The following is a 22037-nucleotide window of genomic DNA, read 5'->3' as shown; positions in this document are numbered from 1 at the left end:
TCATTGGATTGTCATTACTCCGAATACCAGATTTATAAATATAATACCCATTTGGGCTAGCATTCACGCAACCATAGGGTTTTATATGTGTTTTCCCGCTGCTTTTCCAATTCTCCTTTTTTAAACTCATGAGGACGGACTTCAGAAATTTCATCCCAAAAGTTTCTGATCTCATATATTAGCTCGAGATTAATGTGCGTTGCGTTACCATTATTTGCAAAGTAGCTAGCTAGTTTCGTGGCAACATCAGAAAGTTTCAATAAAAATTTATTGGGATTTCCATACAACGATTCAATGGTTTTACTGTCACTGTGGAAATCACTAATTGATATATCGGCGACACCAACTTGATTGTAAGTCTGTATATACCAGTCTTCGCAATTTCTAGTTCAGATTGTAAAGTTGTAACATTAGTTCCCGTTTATTCCAGTGTGGTTGGTTTCGTAGATATATCGGCAAGATTTATGTTAAAAATATTGGGCTTTTCCCTAAAATGTATAGACGGTTTTAAAGTCGTCCTGGATATTTTCACGGAAACGGGCAAATGTCTTTACATGTTCATATAGATCACATTTCTGCACAGCAGTTTGGATGTCTACCTATTTTCTGTCACCGCTTCCTGGTATCGTTCTGGTTTGCGCACAGCAACAACGTTTTTTTATGTTGAGCTCTCCCGCATTGTATTGTGGGCGAGAGATATAAGACTTCATATTTCATCTGCGAGTAGCGCAAGTGATAACTTAGCATTTCTAAGTTTACATGCATCTTTGATTGTGGCGAAATTGCGGTTGACAGACGCAGGCATTCTAGTACTAAACTCATTAATTTTAATTTTTCTACTTGTTATCTGGCCAAAACTGATTTTGAAATACAACAGGTTTTTCCTTATTTACTCCAGTGTAGTCCACTAACATGGTTAAATCGTCGTCTGTGTTCAAGCTTTGATGCGTTCATGCAGGCAGTTTTTTTGCCGTCTCTCCTTTCGTTTGATCATCCATAAATATATATGGTAATACTATATGTAAATTACATCAATGTTTGATAGCCCTATAAGATGGCAATAAAATTTGACGTGTTTATATAATTGTCTAACGCGGTCACCAGATTGGTTGAGTTTTTCACGGCATTAAGTAACGCCGCTATTGGTTCTGCCACACACAGGGTAGGATGTACCGCGGCTTGTGTTGACATCGTTGATAGCCAGAGCGGTTGAACACTTCCACTCGCAGCGATGTACTTGATAAATTCTCGCGGTAGCTTCGGACAATAATATTAAAATATATGGTGTTGCGCGGATTGATGTAACATGCAACCAAGGGAATACTGTGACTACCATTCGAGTCTAGATTATTTATTCATGTTTCATGGAATTGTTGCGCATCAGGTAATTTATCGGGTATATTAGACACCTCTCCAATACTGTATTCGATTTCTTTGTACCATTTGAAGTAAATCAAAATTTGACGGCGGTGGGCTCACCGAGAATGTCTTAACCGGTTGCAGTGCACTTGGAACCAGCCTAGCATGAGTCTCAGACCCCATCCTCTTTCTTTTCTAGCATGCACACCCCTGTTTGGGTTTTTGTGATGTTTTAGTGTCAGCACAACATGCAATGTCGGTTGCAGTGGGAGTGACAACGGCTTTGCAAGCGGCATTCAGAGCTAGTATTTCTACAGAAATGGGTGATATACCGCCATAATTGGACGTAATCATAATCTCAGAAGTGAGTAGTGATATTTTCATTCCACGATTTGCTTTGGGTGCCTCACTGAAATGTTTCATCTGTCGCTCGATTTAGCGCTAATTTAGCACTACCACATCAACGCCAGCTACTTATTTGATAATCGCAGTCTTTCTCCACATTTATCTTTTGGCTTCCGATCGTAGTTTTTAATTTCATTTTGACACAGTGTAACATCAACGTGATTGTATATGTTGTTGGGCATGCTTTTTCCGCTAACTCGCGTAGGATCAATTGCTTTAGGTTTAAAAGAGAGGAGTTAACGACCTTCATTCTTCTACAACTCCCTCAACGAGTAGTATGTTGTCTGAGAGCATCACAGAGATTCATCTAAAGGCACTAATACATGTGCCTGTCGTATCCATACATGATCTGAAATGCATGATAACTACGCTCTGTCTGAATAAATCGAGACGGTCGAACAAATAATAGATGGGATTCGACGCGGTGAATTATTTCTGAAATATCTGGATTCATATATCAACGTTCTGTTCCCCTCCCGTACAACTCATTAGTCTGAGGTATGATCGTGCGACGTGATTTTGATTTTAAAAAATCAGACTGATTTCCCCTGATGGCTCGCGATGACCATTTAACAGTAAAGAACCGTCACTGACTCTAAGTCAATCAAATGCCATGGGTTTTTCAAGAGTATTTAACCTTTCATTGTCGTGAAACGCTATGAACTCATGTCTCGGAGCATAAACCTATCGCTATTCTGTGATCTACCACATAAAAAACACACTGAAAGTAATTTGAACAGTATACGAAGCCATCGACAGCTACCGTAACGTAGAGTGACCACTTTTTGACATAAAACAAAGTGGTGGGCATCCACTAAGACAATGTTGACAATGTTACATTTCCATTATCGGCAGCGTTACTGCAAATAACCTCGTTTTCAGCACAGCTATGCGTTTGACCCCCAAAATAACCTAACATTTCTACAAAGCCAAAAGATGTGACCTCGCCATTAATTTGTTCTCCTCGTACTGTATATCCCAGGTTGACATTTGTTTTTGGTGGCGATGAAAAAGCAAATGGAAAAGCTGGGTTCTCCATCATTCCCTCTACCTTAGCATCATTAGCTGCGGCTGAAGTGACAAAGGAGTCTTACCGTCTATCCAAATGTACTGCCATCATCATTACTTGTGGTGTCCTTGTATAACATCATTGAGGGACTATTGCTACCGGAATAATCATCGACGTACCGCGCACGTCCAGGTAGTGTTGTTCTCACGTCACTGTTGTCTAGGCATGTTTCGATTTCCTTGCCGCCTATGATGTATTTGGCTCTGTTAAGTAGCGCCATTCTGTCTTTGTTAACAAAACCAGTGTTTCCACGTACGGATTAGCATCTTGCTTATCGAGAGTTCCTTCGACCTCAATAAAGGCTTTAGCGTGCAAGAAGTAGCTGCTAATATACTGAACCTGTAATTCTATTCGACGATGATCTTTTGGCACACGAACATAATTAGAATAATGTCAATACTAGACTCATCTTTATAAAGTGGTTCTTCCATTTCAAATTCTGCAACGGATACACGTTTGACGACATTTTATGTTATTTCAGCAATTTAATTGCCGCGGAGATTTGCCATCTCAGTTCTCTCCCTTGTAGCCCGCACCCTGCGATAAAATTCGCCGTCATGTTTCCGAACTGTTGACATTCAGGAAAAAAAATTGACTTAGGCATTGTTGCTCGCCAAATTAGTTAGTCGTGCTGCTGATGCGACAAGGATGATTTTGCTGTCTTTGGTGAGCATTTATGTTTTGATATTTGGCAGTAACAGACCGCTAGTACTACGATAATTAATGGTTCCCGTAGATATGTTCAGCGCGGCGACTGGCAATTTATTCTTGTCCCTAACTCCGGAAACTCATCTAGATAATCTATCCTATATAGCAGAAACCCAAACCAGGCGTCAAACCGCCCTACTTAAATTACCTTAATCTTAACAACTCCAATTGCATTCTCACCGATTTTGTGGACACTGGGAAAACTCTGCCAAATAACCCATGAGCAACAGCGCCAAACCAATATCTGTAATAAACTCAATTGACAGGCAAGCGTAAATTTACCACTCGGACTCGGTTGGCGGAGTAATTGTGTACGATCGTCATTGTTTATTCAATTAACATCAGGGACTAATTGTAGCTTACCATTACGCCGTCGTGCCAATGATATACAAACTAACGGGAAGTGTTTCTTTAAGAAATGAAGCAAACACATATTTCAATATGTCTGTGTTAATCTCACGCGGATATAAATATTGTTATGACCATTATTAAGTCGCACAGAGATATATTCGAAAAAAAAAAATACGAAATATATTCCTTTCGCGATACAAGCTGTCCTCCCCCGATGAAAAACTTCCATTGATGACGTCGCACATGAGATTTACCACGATCGTCTGTATGACGCCTATCGCGACCAGGATAATGTTTCACAGTTTGTTCCTCAGTCGCATCCGAGTACCGTTTCGATTGATGATGCACTATTGTCATTGCGGTACCTGGAAGGTTTTATCTCGATGTCCGAATCTAGTGTCAGCTTGTGAACGATAATATTGTCATGTTATTGTGCATATACGCTATTGACATTAAGCATTGATCGTCTCGTAAACGCTGCCGAGAACTGCTACTGTGGGCCATTTATGATTCGTCGATTCACGTTGCGCTGTTCATGAAGAAATAATCTATTTGTGAATGATATCCCACCAAACGGCATCGAATTAATGTTGAGCAAGCTGTAGTACACACGAAGCTGATCCAATGCTATCTCAAGTGTGCTACTGGGACGCCATAATCGCGCTGAGAAATACAACATCAGATTCCGGCATCATTTTCGACATTGACACAGTCGTGTTGGTACTCGTATTTGTATTTACAATTATTATATCAAGTGGTGAAATTAATCTATTCCGATTCAACGTGCATCCCATTATTGATATTAGCAAGTCACCTGTATACTTGTGATGACAAATAATTTAATTGTGGAGAGAACTTTAGTCACTGTTGTAAACGTGGTGGTCAATCACTACGTTGGTAAGATACATTTTGTTTTCTAACATGATGCTAATTTTCTGCGGAAGCGGTTGAGACAAGTTTATTTTGATGCTGAACAAAATGCTATCAAGTTCAACGTGTGCGATTTGTGATACATAGTGGACCCGCGACACAGCAAATTATTCAAGATTTGACCATTCTTCGCGATCGTCAATGATCCAGAAAAGCTGTGGGTTCTATATTGCTAGACGATTTAATAAATGAACGGTGGTTGTGTATGAAGGACACAATGGAGTCGAATCAACGCTCGTCGCATGCTCAACCTAACACAACATCATATCGATTGTACAATTAAGTTACACCTTGAGGGTTGTTTCCAATCCTGGTATTGGTACGTTGATTATTTTTCCCAGAGTATCCACCGTCTGTATACGAGTGGGGCATATTCGTTTGGGTATTTGTCGTTATGAAGCATTAAAAATTCACATTAAAGAGTGTCACGTAATTGTTTACCTCTAATGAACGCTGATATGGCTGGGGAACTAGGTGGCATGAAAGTCATCATACGAATTTTTCACGATCGCCTTACGCATTTTTCCCATCTTTTCAGGTCAGAATTTAGTCGCATTTGTAAATTTAACTCACGTAGTTTATTATCCGTGGTTCAATTATCGTCTAGTTCTTTATTATAATGATTCGCTGTGCACCCCAGCCTGAGATTGTGAGATTTGCAACAAATAGGTGGAGAATGACATTGATTCCCACATATGATTACGCAACAAGGATTGGTACTCAACCATGATCATATCATTTTTATCGTGTCAACAGGATCCAATCCGGATTTTCTTTTCCACATGGATAAAAACTATGATAAGTTTGTGAGGTAACTTGACGTTGCCTCATGTCGAACGCAAGTTTCTGCGTAGGGTTAACGCGACGAGGTGAAAGAAATCAGTCAAATTTGCAAACAAGTTGATCTTGAGCTAAATTATACCAGAATAAGATGCCTCATTCAGATACATAAGTTTGTAACTTGCACCTGGAGTATTTACCATATGAGGTTTTCAATCCGTGAAAAATGATTTATCCGAGAAAAAACAAAATGATGTTGTTCCTGATATTTTGTAGAGCGGTTTGGCCATCCTAAACATCACCAGAGTAAAATTTAACAACAAGCTTGCTGGAACATTGCAAATTAGCCGACCACTCTTGGGCGTGATGTTGGATAAGTTTTAGGGCTACACCACTGTTGAAAGTTTTCCAAAATATGTATTATCCTGTGTAATCAATAATTTCCCCAGTTATTTTTGTGATTATAATTGGCGTCTTCAGTAACCGTTCCATTGAATTTAGCACCTGTTTTTGCCGACATTGTTTTCTCACTAAAGTCTTCCCGTACATCTATGGTCAGTAACACTATATTTACGTCGATAATTCTCGGTCACACGTGCTGCCGAATAGTTAATTTCACCTGCCTTCATAAGGCATTAAATTCTGGTTGGGGTTTTCCTCGAGATGTCCTCCATATTTCACAGCGGTAAGTGGGAATGCGTTCAGAACTCCAAGGGGAGTCTGAGGTGTTATCGTGACAACAGACGTACCGTGACGTCATTCCACCCGTATAGGATCTAATTTGTAACTCATAACCCAATCTTCATTTCATCTCTTGGCGAGCAATTGTATTCTGAGAAATTATATATTATCCGGAGGAAGAAAACATAAATTTGATGCAGGACATGTGCTGTTCATTCTGCAATTGTAAACTGATCGCTTTTTCTGTATTTCAAAATATCATGTGGAATGCATATATGCTGCATTGTCAACAACGATTTCTTCCTTTGTATCAAGAAAATACTGATGCAGTTCTGAAAAATCTTTGGGTGGTATGATATCGTGACGGACAGAAACGATCAAGATAACATTTTGCAACTTTCTGGTCACTGAGAATGGTATCGCGCTGCGTGAAGGTCATTGAGTTGTAAATTTGAACGTGATCATGTAATGTTTGTTTCGGTATGTCCCAAATACCTATTTTGTTCCCAATGGGCTCTTGACTGACAACTTGATAATGGCATACTGTATATACAAAACAGGTTGATGTCTCTAATAGGAAAGTCATATCGTGTACAAAAAATATTTGTGAATAATTATTTGGGCAGAAAGGTTTTCTCGACAAAAGAAGTTTCAGCATATTCCATTCCTCCTCTGCAGTCATTGTCCGTCAGCTACCATATAATCTATAATATATATTGCCCTACGACTGAAATGTGTGTTTACCTTTTTGCGAATATTATCAAGATCTGGCGAGTTTTTTATAACCATTAAGTATAATTTTAGTTATCGCTGAGTCATAAAACCAAGATGGGATTGTCTCCAAATCACATCAGCAACTATATCGACATGTGACCTTGATGAATAAATGAGATAGAACAATCAAGGAGATGAAACTTTATCGTCTGTGGGAAAAAAAATCATCCAAATCGCCAGTAACAATAGTATGCAACTTTGTCCATACGTGATCATTTTCGAGTTCTTTCTTTTCACTAATGTCATTGCATGCTGCGGAGATGCATTTTGAGTTGTCGTTAATTAATCATTGATAGTGACATTATATAGATATTGTTTGATATTTTAATATAACGTTTCTTCTAATTCATTTTTCACATTGAGCTTGGAATGTTCATGAGAAGGGGACCATCGATTTTGCTCACCATAAACGTATTAGTCCGTGAGCACCAACGTGATATATTACGCACCTTAACCCTTTCTAATTATGTCAACGTGTATCCAACAGTACTTGGCGACAATTGTTTCATCCAATTACACTAATTATAATAATACATTTCTAATTAATTTCAAGTGGGAGGACTAAGAAACCATTTTTAAGCGCGCTAAGGTACACGTGTCAAACTCCTAACAAGCCCTGGAATAGTGTTCGGTGCTTACAAACTCACGACTAACGCAATGTGTTTGATGCTGTACGCCGCATCCATAGACATTAAAGCAAATAGCCAACCTAGGAAACGGATCATTCCGAATGTCTGAAAAACATATATAAAAATGTCCCTATGGTTCGACTACATGAGTTACCTTTACAATCCAACAAAAGTTAGGATCTCTTTATGTGCAATAATAATAATAATAATAATAATAATAATAATGACAATAATAATAATAATATTAATAATAAACTTCTACAAGCTGACTTGTAAGACTGTTACAATGTTAAGCAAAGACCATTAAAGCTGATAAGGGTCTCTTGATGAGGTTAACACATTTATATTTAAACGATCAAACTATACCTAGATTATAATCTGTTCTTCCGTAAACCGTGATGGTCTTTACAGTTATGTTGAGTCCAATTTCAACTTCCCAGGTATGCTCAGTGTTGTCTATAGCATTAGTTGCGCTACATGATTCTGACTTTTCCGGATTGCTGCCATCTATTTTCCCATCAACAGCCTTATCAGCAGTCCAGCGGAAATTCTTATATTCCAGTGTTGTTGACTGGACAGCAGACTTATGTAGAGCAAAATTCACCGTGCCTTAGAAAAAAGTATTTCCTTCATTTATTTATTTTATAATGATTTTGAGTAATGTTTACTCTATTTGAAATCCCGTCGGTCCATCTATCAATCCATTCGCACCAATATTCACTACAATGCCTACAATTTCTGCATTATAATTCTAGAAGGATTTTGCCCAGCTTGGTGCTAACAATATTCACTATTCTGCCTCATATATTTTGCAGCTGCATCTTTTGACCATTATGTAGGTATTCTGAGAACCCAGGTTTAAAATGGATACAAACTATCCAGTTACTATTATGCAATGTACCGACGGCATGGTCTTAAATTAAGTAGATGAAATAAAAGAATCTGTCAAAAGTAGTAAAATCAACAAATACATTTAAATTTATATGTTACAAAGTATAAAAGTGAAAATTTAAGAGGAAAGTATAGTATTGTAAGTTAATCCCAAACTAAACTGAAATGTTTTATTACAAGTTCATCAGTATATAATGAATATCAATATTGAATGTGCTAACGTGTTAATAGTCTTGAATGTATTGTTGTACTAACAGTTTTGATTAATCACAATGAGATACTCATCGATGTCTCTGAATGAATTCACACTAATCCCAAGTGATAATTTTGTCCAAAAATACAAATAAGAACTTTGTAATTCAAATGACCAAATTTTAAATAAATGATTACTGACAAATTGCATCTTAACATACCTGAAAATGACTCTCCAAACTTGTCAAAAGATAGGAAATAATAATTATATTCACCACAACCTTATAGATAAACCTAATACACAATGGCATGACCAGGATGTTGATCAGATGTTTCCTTTCAGAAGATTATACATTCGTAAATAAGGCTAGACCTTATACTCATCTATAACTTAAACAACCTATTTAAAGCTTACAAATACAAAATAAAGCGTGCGAATAGTCAGGATGTCTGCCTTTGTTTGCAGTCAAAAGGAGCTAGTGTTTAGCATGGACCAAGGCGCTCCACTTTTTTTTGCACATCGCTCCACTACCCGTCTTTGAGCTAACATGGTGGCGTTCTTGACATTAGGTACATCCAGCCAACTTGTTTGTACCTTCAAAATCAGTTTGACAATTATACGTGCAGTTGCGATAGACACCGATCAAATCTCATGTTTTGGTGACCACTGCAGTCTCCAGTCCACTTATATTTATTATCGTATCTAAAACGATTGAAAGTTCGTGTTAGGGAGATGTATCGTTAATAATTATGTATTTGTCAGACAAACATAAATTATGGTCACACACATGGCCACGGCCAAAAAATCTGTCGGTTACTCATTTTTTGATATAACAATTACCTCTAAATATCAGAAGTAATAGAAAATTGACAATTTAACTTTACCGCTGATGGGGCTTTAGTCATTAATGCGAAAGTGGTAAGATCCGAATCTTTAAACAAAGGAATATTATCAAATTCAAAGCAGTCGAAGACTCGAACTTACAAAAGCGTATGAATTACAAATAGTACCGCGTATGACAAAATATACTATACTATTCTGACGCACATGGTATTAACATGTCGTACTGACTTCAAGCAGCGTTTGGGGAAGCTACTCTTTGATTCCACTGCTGTACTGTCAAAATGCTTCCGAAATAAATGTAGTAAAACGTTACTAATTCTAGGTCAATGAAAACGGAAATGATTCTTACAATTGTTTTAGAGATATGATCCTGGGTCAGTATATATGGCCCTTTATTTGTGAATGGCGGATGATAAGTAAGTTATAAACGAAAGGGATCTCAATTTAAACCAGAATTGACTCAAATACATCTTTGTATGGATTTATGAATACAAATATGACTGGGATTGGGCAGTAGTTGCTTTATAGGCAAAGCAATGAATGATGAATCTGAAGCTGGTATTGCGTCATGCATGATATGAATTGGGTCATGTTCTTTCTAGTCATGGATGATGCATTCATAATTAAACTTACATTACTCTGTTGCACAAATTGCCCTATATCATATCTATAAATCATAACATGTCTTGCTCTTCTATTTGTCGGTGCTTTGTTTTGAAAAGGAATGCATTTTCATATAGACAAACTGAGCAGAGATGTCTCGTACTTGTGTGTACAATGCAGACAAGGTCCGCTATGCTAGTGGTGAAGTGACGTTTGCATGACAAACGTGCAATATAACCATAGTGGTTAAGGAAGCCTATCGCTTTTATTTTGGCTACAAAATTGGAGATCAGGACAATAGGTGGGCCCCACGCATATGCTGCAACACGTGTCAACAAATCATCGCCAGTGGTTGAACAGGAAAAGGAAATCTATATCTTTTTAAGTGCCAATGATTTGGATAGAACCAACAGTTTGGAAAGGTGTGTCAAAAAAGAAACAGTGGACTGTGTATTATCCAAACATTCCATCAGCTATATGCCCAATACCTCAGACGAGGAAAGGAAGAGGATCAAACTTCTAGTCCTAAACCATCAATGTAACATGATCCATATTTTCTCCCATCCTCCTTTTCTGAATCACACCTTATAATACACGGTGAACTAAATGACCATGTCAGGACTTTGGGACTATCCAAGAGTGCAGCAGAGCTGTTAGGCTCCAGAGCATAGCAGTGGAATCTCCTGGCAGGTGATATTATGGATTCTCTTCATTGAAGGCGATCATGTAGCCTGCATCAACATCGATGGTGTGATGGCAGCCCTCAACATCGTTAATGATCCAAATTATTCATCGATGATGAGTGTTAAGTATGTTTTGCTGCATAATATCAATATTTCGCCATCAATTCCAGTTGGTCATACAGTCGATAGGAATTAAACCTATTAAAACATGAAGAAACGTTTGAGGTGCATAAACTATGACGAACATCAGTGGTAGCTGGGGCAATTTGAAGGTTCATGCTCTCTTGCTTGGTGTGCAGACTGGGTACAGAAATTACTGCTGTTTTCTCTGGGAATGAGATAGTCGTGCAAAATATTCCCACAACATCAAGAGAGATTGGCCACACCGACAGTCAATGGAGCCTGGGAGGAAAAGTGTCCAGCATCAACCACTTGTTTAATCAAGAAATATTTTGTTACCACTATTGCACATGTATCTGGGTCTGATGAAGAACGTGGTCAAGGCCATTTACAAAACACAGGCTGCTTTCAAATAGCTCCGTGGAAAAATGCCACGGTTAAGTGAAAATAAGATAAAGGAAGGCGTTTTTCCTCGTCCACAGATTCGTGAAATAGTCTAAGTTGAAATATCTAGTTGCCCTACAAATTACAGATAAAACACCTCATTATTTTGGACTCGACATTTTCTACCCAAACTTTACCCGTGGTCTGAATCAGATTTTGTGTCCGGATTTTAGACTATTTGGTCTCAGATCTAAGACAAACCTGTATGAACTGCAAACAGACAGATGAGTCTTTGCAAAAGGTAGGATAAGATGGGTATTTGGAATAAGGAGTGATCTCGAAACAAAAATAGTGGCTCCTTTAGAAGAAAAGAACTGCAACATTTACCCTTCTTCTCATGCCCGAGTCAAATAGCCAATGAAAAACTATGTTTCTAATACAACTAGACAGTATGTTATTGAAAGATCATCGGGGATTTGGTGTTTACGAATCTATTCATAAATAGCTTTCAAACCGCGTTTTCTACTCGATTTTCTGGCGAAAATGACAAAATCCTCCAGGTTTTCTATCTGTATTTTGTAGTGCAACTAGATATTTCAGCTTAATTGTTATCATTGTAGAGCTACATCTGTCTTCCTTTCTATACTACTACCCACGTTAGTGTATTATGCATGAAAATGACGCTACAGAGCTCGGCAGTAGGCTACTACCTGATGCCCCGTTAAGTCGTCGCTAGGATTTAATGTGATGACGCCAACAGTGGCACTGATGGTACTTGCAACGTGGTTACTAAAAACGCCTAAACGATATATCCTCATTGCGTACTGTCAAAAGTTTTAATTTGCTTACATCTCACAGGTGATTGTGCACGCCTGCATATTAACAGGTGATTGTCTTTAGTCTAAGATGCGCATCGACAACTCATGGATGATACCTTCACGTTGTCTATGCCTGTGTGAATTCCCATAGGAGATAGCATGCGAATCCACCTAGAACTCAACGCACACAGAAATGAGTTATATAAGGGTGCTCCCTTTTCCATCGAGAACACTCCCATTTGTGATTTCTGACCGGAACGGATATAAATCAGTCAGACGTTGATAAATGCTGGAGAACTTAACTCTGCACAAAACCCGGATAATGTGGATTCAAAGATCAGGCGGGGTAGGCTGTTGAGTTAAGGTAAAGCTGATATTATGGACAGGTCGCCGTAGTATGTGGCCATTTAACGAATGATAGTCTGCATTGCTTAGAATAGACGATAATTGCACCGTGCTGAACTGTGAGCAACGTATGTGTCAGAACTGCTGCACATAAAGTTCATCTCCTTACATATGTGCCACAGACACTTCAAAACACAAACTGATCTGATCAGCCACTCCCGTACTGACATAAACCAATCTAGTAAGTGATTTCATATTCACCTTAGAACTTGAATGACCAATAACAGCATATGGCAATAAACCAATGAATTTGTGTTATTTTGTTAAACAATTCAAGATGGAGTTCGGTCAGCATTATGCTATCTTACCTAGAAGATTACAATTTAACAAATATATTTACAAATGAAGTAAGAGGAATGATTCGAATGCCCTTATATTAATGCAATTTTATCGAAGTTGTTACAGGCTTTATGAATTATAGAATCATTCGTATGCTTGGCAAAGTTTCTATAATGCGTCGGCTTCAGCATATCACAACTTATGCAGTTCCCTTCTGCTAATCAATACATACTCCAATCACATGCACTTTATAATATGTACACATTATATATTTGTTTAACTGCGCCAAGCTTGTGTTGCTGTCATCAAATAGAAGAATTGTTTAGTGCAAGACAAGCTTAATGAGAAGTTTATATGTTTTCTTTTTCTTCTCATTGCTATTCATTTAATAACGAAAATGAAAAACCCGCCAGACAACGTTCTTCGACCAAGTCTTTTTAATAAAAAAGATCGCAAAATGTTTAGTTTATACTGGCTTAAACTTTAGAACGTTAAGAGGTTTTGTGCCTTTTCGCGGTTCTTTGGTATTGTGTGTTTTGCTTTCACACATCTCTTTTTTCCTAATCCGTGTAGCGACAGAGTGTTGGCCTGACAGTTTATTCTTTAAATACTCTTAAGTTGAAATTCCTTGGAATTCTGAAATATAATGAAATAGTTTAAAAGATCCTGTAATCTTCTCAAACGTATTTCTTCGAGCGTTTACTACAGATAACGATACAAATATTGAAACAGAGAATACTCAGAAATAACGAATAGAAAATATACATGATGCATTTGCTACGTCGCGAAAAAACAAATCCACTGCTGAGTGAGATGATATTCTTTGTTTCATTATGTACGTTTAGCGTTGTCAGTTCGATTATTTTCTTTCCGCTTAAATTCCGTTATGTACTTGTATACTGTAACGAAAAGGATGTAATACTGACAAACTATAATTGGACTGATAGTACCCATATAATGCAATTTAATGTTTTATGCATAAAATGATATGTGTTTGTAATATAATATTTTTCACGCATTTTAAAATCAGTTTTAATAGATTCTATTGTCTACTGGTTAATATTGACAGCAATTTCATAACTTCTTGTGTTTCTTTCCTCTTGGATAGATACAATTTCTTTGATATTTCTTTGACTGTAGCAAAGCAACGGGTTAAGGGATCTTTATCTTCCAACTTTAACAAAAATTCAATTCCTAATGCAACAATACAGTAAATATAAGAGCAATAAATTCAGAAAACGATTAGATATGCGAAGCGCAGAGAATGAAGGACGTAGGTAGTCTTCGTAATCGCCAACTGACCGTTTTTAAATGATGTAAATTTAAGCAACTATCACAAATTTCATATAAATAAATCATGGCCATTACATCACAAATAACAATGGACGAAGCATAGCATTGCCATCCAAAATAAATTAGAATAATAAGTTCCACAGATGTTAATTTAACACGTGAATATGATGAGATAGACGTATAGCACACACAAAAAATGAATTATGTATACAAACTACTAAGTCTTTTGATCAATGCAATTTCAAGTTATTAATAATGATTCAATTAATACGTGCGCAGCACAGTGTGACATTAACTCATTCTGAACTCAGTTAACCTGGGCATTATGGATAGATGCATTAGAAGTTTGAAGAATGTGTTGTCCTTTATTTGTTCTTGGCATCCGTCATTCTACGGGAGACGATGGCGTAGCTCGAAAGTAAGCTTTTGATTATCCTTCTTTCTAGCTCGCTTTTCAGCTTGTTTTATTTTTCTCTCTTCCTCTGCGTTTTGAACTGCATGTCTGACAGCTAGACGCCAGCTGGAACGGTTGTTTGCACAGCTCTCCCAGTCGTTGACTTTGATGTTTGCCGTCTTCATATCCTTATTGCAAACATCTTTGAATCGCAGATGTGGTCGTCCAGTTTGTCGTGAACCTTCTGCTAACTTCCCATATAACAGGTACTTGGGAATGCGCAGTTGTTTCCCTTAGTCTGTGATGACTTCGCCCGTCTTGGACTTGAGCGGGGGCGGTCTTGTAGCTGCGGTGTGGGCCTGTCGCCTTTTTGTTACCCTCGTACATTCCTCTTTTGTCCATGGTGTCGGCAGCTGTCTGTATATTGTTGCAAAGGTTGAGCCAATAGATGCTTGCACAGCGGTGGTCGGTCTTTTGGGCGTTGTTCCTTATAATCCCGATCGCTTGTAATGTTCTGGGCCTAGGTGTAGCCTTGTATGCCTGGAGGGCTTTCCTCTTCCAGAGCCTCATAAAACTTGTCTTTCTCCTCGTGGGTGGAGCAGAGGGTAGGGGCGTACAAGCTGAAGATGTTAACCGGGCCTAAGGATGTTAACAGCCGGAGGGCAAGGATTCTCTCAGTACCTGATGATGGAGGTTTAATGAAGGCGATTAGTGTGTTCTTTACGGCAAAGCCTACATCATGCTGCCTAGGTTCATCCGAGGGCTTCCCCAGCCAAAAGAACGTGTAATTGTCTTCCTGATGGTGCCGCTGTCAGCCAATCCGGTCTCCTGGAGGCAGGCAATGTCGATGTTCAGTCGGGTGAGTTCTCTGTCAATGAAGGCAGTCGTTCGTGCATCAGCGATTTGCTGTAGGACAGCGGTCAATCCAGGACATATGGTCCTGATGTTCCAAGTTGCAAAACGAAGAGTTGGAATCTTCTTATTTCGTTCCTTTTAGTCCTTCCTGGTGCAGAGTTTTGTGGCCCACTTGTCGAGATGGTTCTCTAAGCTCCACACACCCAGTGAAGCAGGCAGGCCACGGCGGGCAGCACCTTACTGACTGGGGGCTGCCCAGTTTGAGGCGGTCGGCATCTGTCTAGTGAGACCTGGTGATCTCTCGCACCGTCAGAAGTAACCCCTGGCGCCAAGCTCTACACCAATCGAGTTTTGACTTAAAACCGGTAAACTGCTACTTCTCATGTTGTGCCGACGCCGTGCGACGACGCTGGAGTGTCCTTTCCAATGGAGCTATGAAGCCTGGGCAGGGTGGTATGGAGAATCAGCTTTGTCCATGTAGCAGATCCCCCATCTCCACGCAGCTGGTGGGCCCAAGGGAACGACGAATGCTGATACAGCTTGGCACCAACGGCGTCGCAGGAGTTGTCGGAATGACGTTGAAGTCAATGTCAGACCGCCTTAGGGACTCCGTCTCCGGATTTTCTGTCGGGGTGTACTCCCTTAGCCTTTCCCATGAGTGGCTATAGCCACAAGGCAGCAGAGGTTAGGAATCGGAGTTTTCCTTCTCCTAGATGAGCTACCGTCCAAGGTTTACGAGTCGCATCTACCCGAAGCAACTGGTTTTAAGGCGCCAGTGGCCCGCCTTCACCCCTTCTCCTGTTAGTGGAAAACGTGGTCTGCCGGACTTCAAATCTAAGCTACTCGCGAAGGCCAAGAGCTGGATTTTAGTTGACAGAGGTAATCAGAGACGCGAGTCGTATGGGGCATTTTTGTAGGATTGGGGCGGTTGTCTCCCACTCCCACCCTGGGCAATGTCAATCTTAGACCACTTTATATGATGCAATTATACCACAGCTAACAAAATCAGGTTATACATTTCATGAATATATTCAGATTAATAAAGTCTTGTCTGAATGTTCTATACCATTACCAGTTGACTAAATACTTAATATGACGAGCCGCAAGATATATCTCAAGCCATTGGAAATATTATATAATAACAAATGAATAGAGATACATGACTGAAACAATGAAAGTCGTATTAATAATAGCTTTTAATGACAAATAACTCTACATCAAGAATTTGGAAAATCTACATCAGCTGTTGTGTTAAGTTTCTACAAACTAAATTATAACTGATTAGTTCGAAGAGTAGCTTGCTGCAGACAAATGAAGAAATTAAAAACAAAAATAAATAAAACTGCAAAATAGTAATGGACTAACTTAGGGTGAATATCTCGCATAAATAATGCATTATATATTATATATTACAAACTAGAACATATATTAGCCGTACATAAACAAGATCGTCACACAGATGAAAACATTGCAATATTTCGCAATATAACTTAAATTTAAATGCTAGATTGAAGTTGGCGTACTTGGGGTCTTTTGGAACAAAAGCTGACCATGGTGCTTAATAACCTATTGCTCCTGCACCAATAATAAGTCCTTTAAACCTGCGAATTATAATTTAGTAGAGCCATGTTTCCAGAAAATACCATTACTACCTATAGAAAGTATAGAACCTGCAAAATCTCTAGAATGCATGTCACTGAAACATGTTCAGGTAACACCGTCTCCCATATACAGAATTGAAGATTTCAAAAAATTGCAAAGAAAGTTTTGTTGTTGTTCATAAATGTAGAAAAGACAAGAAAGCAAACAGTAGCTTCAAACTCATATAATATATATAAATGTCTTGTTGACCAACACAATAATAATGCATATGAGAGCAAAGTATAAAAGTGGTCGAATCCAAGGAGCATCCTAATTTGCGAAAAGCCTATGATTGTAACATAGGGAAAATGTGATAGACTCACTATACAAAAAAACTCAAATACTGAGGCGAAATGGTTAACTTATGGTTGGGGAGGGATGTGTGCTCCCAATAATTTATTTAAACTTATATTGACGTCCCACCCATGCTCTGTCTTACTGGAAGTGAAACTTACTGTAAGATAGGTGTAAAGCTCCAAACCTCCAGTCAACAATGCCGATGATTAGATGGTTAAATATAGAAAAAAAGTTGAAATTCAAATAATAACAATGTAATAACAGTTCAAAAATCAAATGACTAAAATATACGAGTACACTCCTTTCGCTTGACCCTTTAATAAGCCAATTGCATCATTAGCAGTGCGAGATTGATTTCCACTTGTTCTTGTATTTCTACTCATCTGTTGTATCCTTTCTCTATCGTATACCCCAATTCCTTCTCATCTTCCTCCCCGAGTTTTCTCTAGTTTCCTGACTAGATTAGTTGTCAGTGAGTTATGAAATTGTTGTTTTGAAGTCTTCTCGACAGGATGTTTGTAATGTAGTCAATGAAACTCCCGTTGCATGTCATTTACTTGTCGATAAGGCTTATCATACAATCGTGAATCGTTTTCGTAGATCGAAACTTCAATGTGATATTTCCAAATTTATTAGATGATGTTACACTCGACTGCTGGTAGGAAAACCCAATTAGAAGATACCTAAAGCTCATATTGAACCTATTACTGCGCCCGATGAACCGTTTAGCATGATGGTAGATTGTGTTAGTCTCTTAACTAAGACCATGTCTTTCAAATAATACTGGTTGGCCATAAAAGTTGCGTCGACAATATTTTCCGAAGCAAATCGTTTAAGGAATATTATGACAAAATCATGGTACACCTTTGGCAAAGTATTTTATGCCCTTCTTTGCCTCCCCAAATCCGTCCAATCTGATGAAGGTTCACATTTCATGTCTGGAGTTTACCAACAAATTAGGTATGAAGTAGGTATCCAACAATTTAAACCCTCTGCCTATCAACAAGAAAAAGCAACGGGTTCAGAAGGTTTTATCAGACTTTGCAGAATATGATTCGGTCATACTGTATTGTACCAGAAAACATTGGAGCAAAGGCTGTTCATTTGTGTTTGTTTGCTGTTAGGGAGTCAGTACAGTGACCATTGGCCTTTAATCCTTTTGAACTAGGTTTTGTACATAATGTCCATGAACTATTACATAAATAAAAGAGAAACGTCTCTCATCTGAAGATTGGGAGATTAACCTTTATTATTTCTCTGATTTCGACTAAAAATGTTGAAAAATGTTTGTGAGGTAGCATGAACTAATCTTCAATCTCCTCATTTAAAACTGTTGTCCTCTTCCAGATAAGTATTATGGTCTCAATGCAGTTAAAAAGAAAGCAAGTGACTTAATTTATGACACCAACATTCCTATGAGGCGGAAACAGAAACAACCATGCCATATAAATATGCTAAATGAGTATGTTCATAGAGACAACAATGTTAATGACTGAATGACATTTAGTTGACCTGTTCCACGCATTGAGGATTTAAATTGGCCAATCGGAATGTAGTGATATTAGTTTAACCAGTCATCGGATTTTGGAAAGATAACAGAATCTCGACCAGAAAATTTCATGTCTACAGCAGCAGGTTTAGAGAGAATTGAAAGAACTATTCTGTAAATATAGCACTTTTGCAGATATTCCGTACGGAATAAGTACAATTTAGCATTAAGATTTGTAGACTCTACACCCATGAAATATAAACCTCACAGCATGAGTTCTGCCATGCATGAATATTTGAAAAAATAAATTCAATATTTCTTGGGGAATGATTTTGTTGAAACCTGATAATACTTTCCCTACATGCGCTAGCTAAAGAAACGTTAACAGAGTGACCACGTCAGATTCATTTATAATATCATGAATTTATTATTGCACTGACTACATTGAAAACAAAAAATGTCACCAAATATTCGACCTCTTGAAAGTATTTTGGTAGCTTTCACGCATGGAACAAGAAATCGGCATTTGTAATTCCAGATGGACTCTATTAATAAACAATCTTCAAATGTCATATGAAAAAACTCTCCATCCAATTTCCAGCATTTAATAATGGTGATAACATCTGGTATAAATGGCTATGACGTGTAAGTCGATGATGTCATTATATTCAGCCACACCTATAACGATTACCTTCAAACTGTTCCAAAATGAACGTGAATTTTTTTGTGCTTGTGTTTCATTTTTAGGACATATTGTGGAACATTAACAGGTTAAATCTGTAGAAGCTACAGTTAAAGGTATCTCATAGTTTCCAGTGCTTATCAGTGAAAAGCAATTAAGGTGATGTTTTTGCATGTCTGGATATTATTGAAATTTTTGCCAAACTCTCTTCAAAATTGCTGAACACCTGACCAATTTGTCGAGTTAGCGAACCAGGGTTTGGTGGTCTGTTAAATGTCAGGAAGCTTAGGATAGATTAAAGGAAATACTTAAGAGTGTACCAATTCGTTCAGCTCCAGAGTTTATCGACTTATTTAAAATGTATGTTGATGCAAGTGACGTTGGGGTTGTTGGTGCATTAATTCAAATAAACAAAAGTGGTGTGGAGCATAAACTATGTTATTTCATCAAAACATTAAACAAGCACGAGAAACATTATTCCACCGTCGATGAGTTCTTGACTTTGATATAGGTTTTGCAACACTTTAAAGTGTATGTTAAGTCAGATCCTTCCCTTTTTATTGTATTCAGTGATTACAATCGGCTGACTTACATTAACACAGTACAAACGAAAACTCAGATGTTGCTGAAATATTGTTTGATGTTGAAGTGATATAACAGTACAATTAGTTACATCAAGGGAAAAAAATCCTTAATTGTAGAGGTACCATCAACTGTATAGTAGTAATATGTTGCTTATTTTGTATATGTTTGTGTCATTCATAAGACATCATCATGCATACTTATTTTATTATAATCTCACGTTTATGTTTGACTAATATGTAAAATGAAGGTTTATTGTACAAGTCTTTGATTCTTTATTAGGGTAGGTGTTATGTCTATCAATAGTGTGACTTTTAAATTAGTGCATGTCTGTAGATTTTGGATTGAATGACACAAGCAGGTGTGTTTTGTTGCACGGTAGCATAATGTAAAATATGTCATGTATGCAATTGGAACATATTGAGATGTTGACTGTATCCACGTAAGGCAATCAGGTGGACAATTAATTCGTCGCCATAATTATTATTTCCTGCATTTTTTGTTTAAATTTCAGTCTGCAGATGTAATTAATGTCGTATTTTGTTTACTCATTTGATGTACAAAGCATTGATATTACTATTTGGATAAAAATATTATTCTGGGATTGTTTTGACTGTACTCAAACGAGATCTGAATAATTTTATTGTCATACATCAAGACTGTTGGTACATCATCACATTCGAAGGCCTGTGATTTGTTCTGAACATTCGGATTTTTGTTTTGTAAGTATGTAAAACGTTTCATAATTATTTTAGAGTTTATAAAATGAATATCGGTTCGACTTAAATTTTCATTGTATAATTTAAAGTATTAAATATATACTTAAGTTTTAGAAAACATGTTTTCTTTTCTCTGTATGTTACCTAGATTAAAGTTGTGACACTATAACGTGTATCACATAAATCCTTTTCTATTTAATCAATGTTTACCCTACTTGAGTAATCTGTACGTTTTGTAAATATTTGTTCATTCGTCTATGCTTCGCTATTATCTTTTCATCCTGTCTAAGAATGTAGCGAGAAGTGTTTGTGAAAGCTAATGGACTTGTATGATCGTAGTGTAGACCCTTCGATACTGTACCTAGTCCATGCATAATATTAATCACAGACGTTGTATGACCTCGATATTCTTTACAGTCGTCAACTCCAACGTCACTTACATCAACATACATTTTAAATGACTGGTTAAAAGCTGAAGCAGAAATAGCTGGTAAAGTCATAGGTCAATTATGACTATATCAATAGCTTTCAACGCGTTTTAGAAAAGTATGTTATATTCAAAATAAACTTTGCAAATGCGTTACTTTATAAATAAAGCCTCTCCTCCTGGGGCAGAATAAATGCAAATAAACCTCTAGACTTTCGGGGAAGAGGTTACATTTCATTTGCAGATCTTCCCTCGCACAGGATAGTAATTTGCCCTCAGTTAAGAGTTATTTCTTTTGTGCTGTTAATTTCACACAGCTCTTTAGGAATTTCATGCTAGAAACTCAAACTTCCTGGTTCACCTTTTCTGCCCCATTTACTGTTGATATACAAAATTATTATTATTAGATTGTAAAACGTGTTTTAATCCTATCATGTAGCCTTTGTATTGTAGTCTACTTTGTAGAAAGAAAATGCCAAACAAAATATAATATTTTCTGCTGCTATCACAAAGCTCCAATCCAACCCGAGCTTTGGATCTATTAGCAACGGGCCTGATATATAGCGAAAGGCAGATGTGTTAACTATCGTCTGAATAAACAACTCAAGGGCTTTCAGAGATACGTTTCTGTCTGAGACTCCATATTAACTGGATTTACTGAATAATAATTTATATCGATAGAAGTTTAAAATATATGATCTAGTTGTAAAGCCTACATTCAGGAGATATTTAGTGGGCTGTTTGAAGCTATTT

At 37.6% G+C, this 22037-nt stretch overlaps 1 protein-coding gene across 6 annotated transcripts in view; it reads right to left on the bottom strand.

The window, feature by feature from the left end:
• LOC149798401 (receptor-type tyrosine-protein phosphatase alpha-like) overlaps nt 1–22037 on the bottom strand; it is a 611129-nt gene that overhangs the window by 209632 nt on the left and 379460 nt on the right. For 2 of the 6 annotated variants that reach the window (XM_089963603.1, XM_089963602.1), the window contains exon 2: nt 8053–8295. The exons of the other annotated variants lie outside the window; for them this stretch is intronic. In XM_089963603.1, coding sequence (XP_089819729.1) covers nt 8053–8295 — 243 coding nt within the window. The remainder of the gene's footprint in view (nt 1–8052; nt 8296–22037) is intronic. 6 annotated transcript variants of the gene reach the window in all.

The sequence above is a fragment of the Sinohyriopsis cumingii genome, chromosome 6 (assembly GCF_028554795.1).
Source record: "Sinohyriopsis cumingii isolate HCF-2022 chromosome 6, ASM2855479v2, whole genome shotgun sequence".
Lineage (NCBI taxonomy): Eukaryota > Metazoa > Mollusca > Bivalvia > Unionida > Unionidae > Sinohyriopsis > Sinohyriopsis cumingii.
The sequence above is the reverse complement of the archived record's forward strand: the minus strand, read 5'-3'. Positions and strand labels throughout refer to the sequence as shown.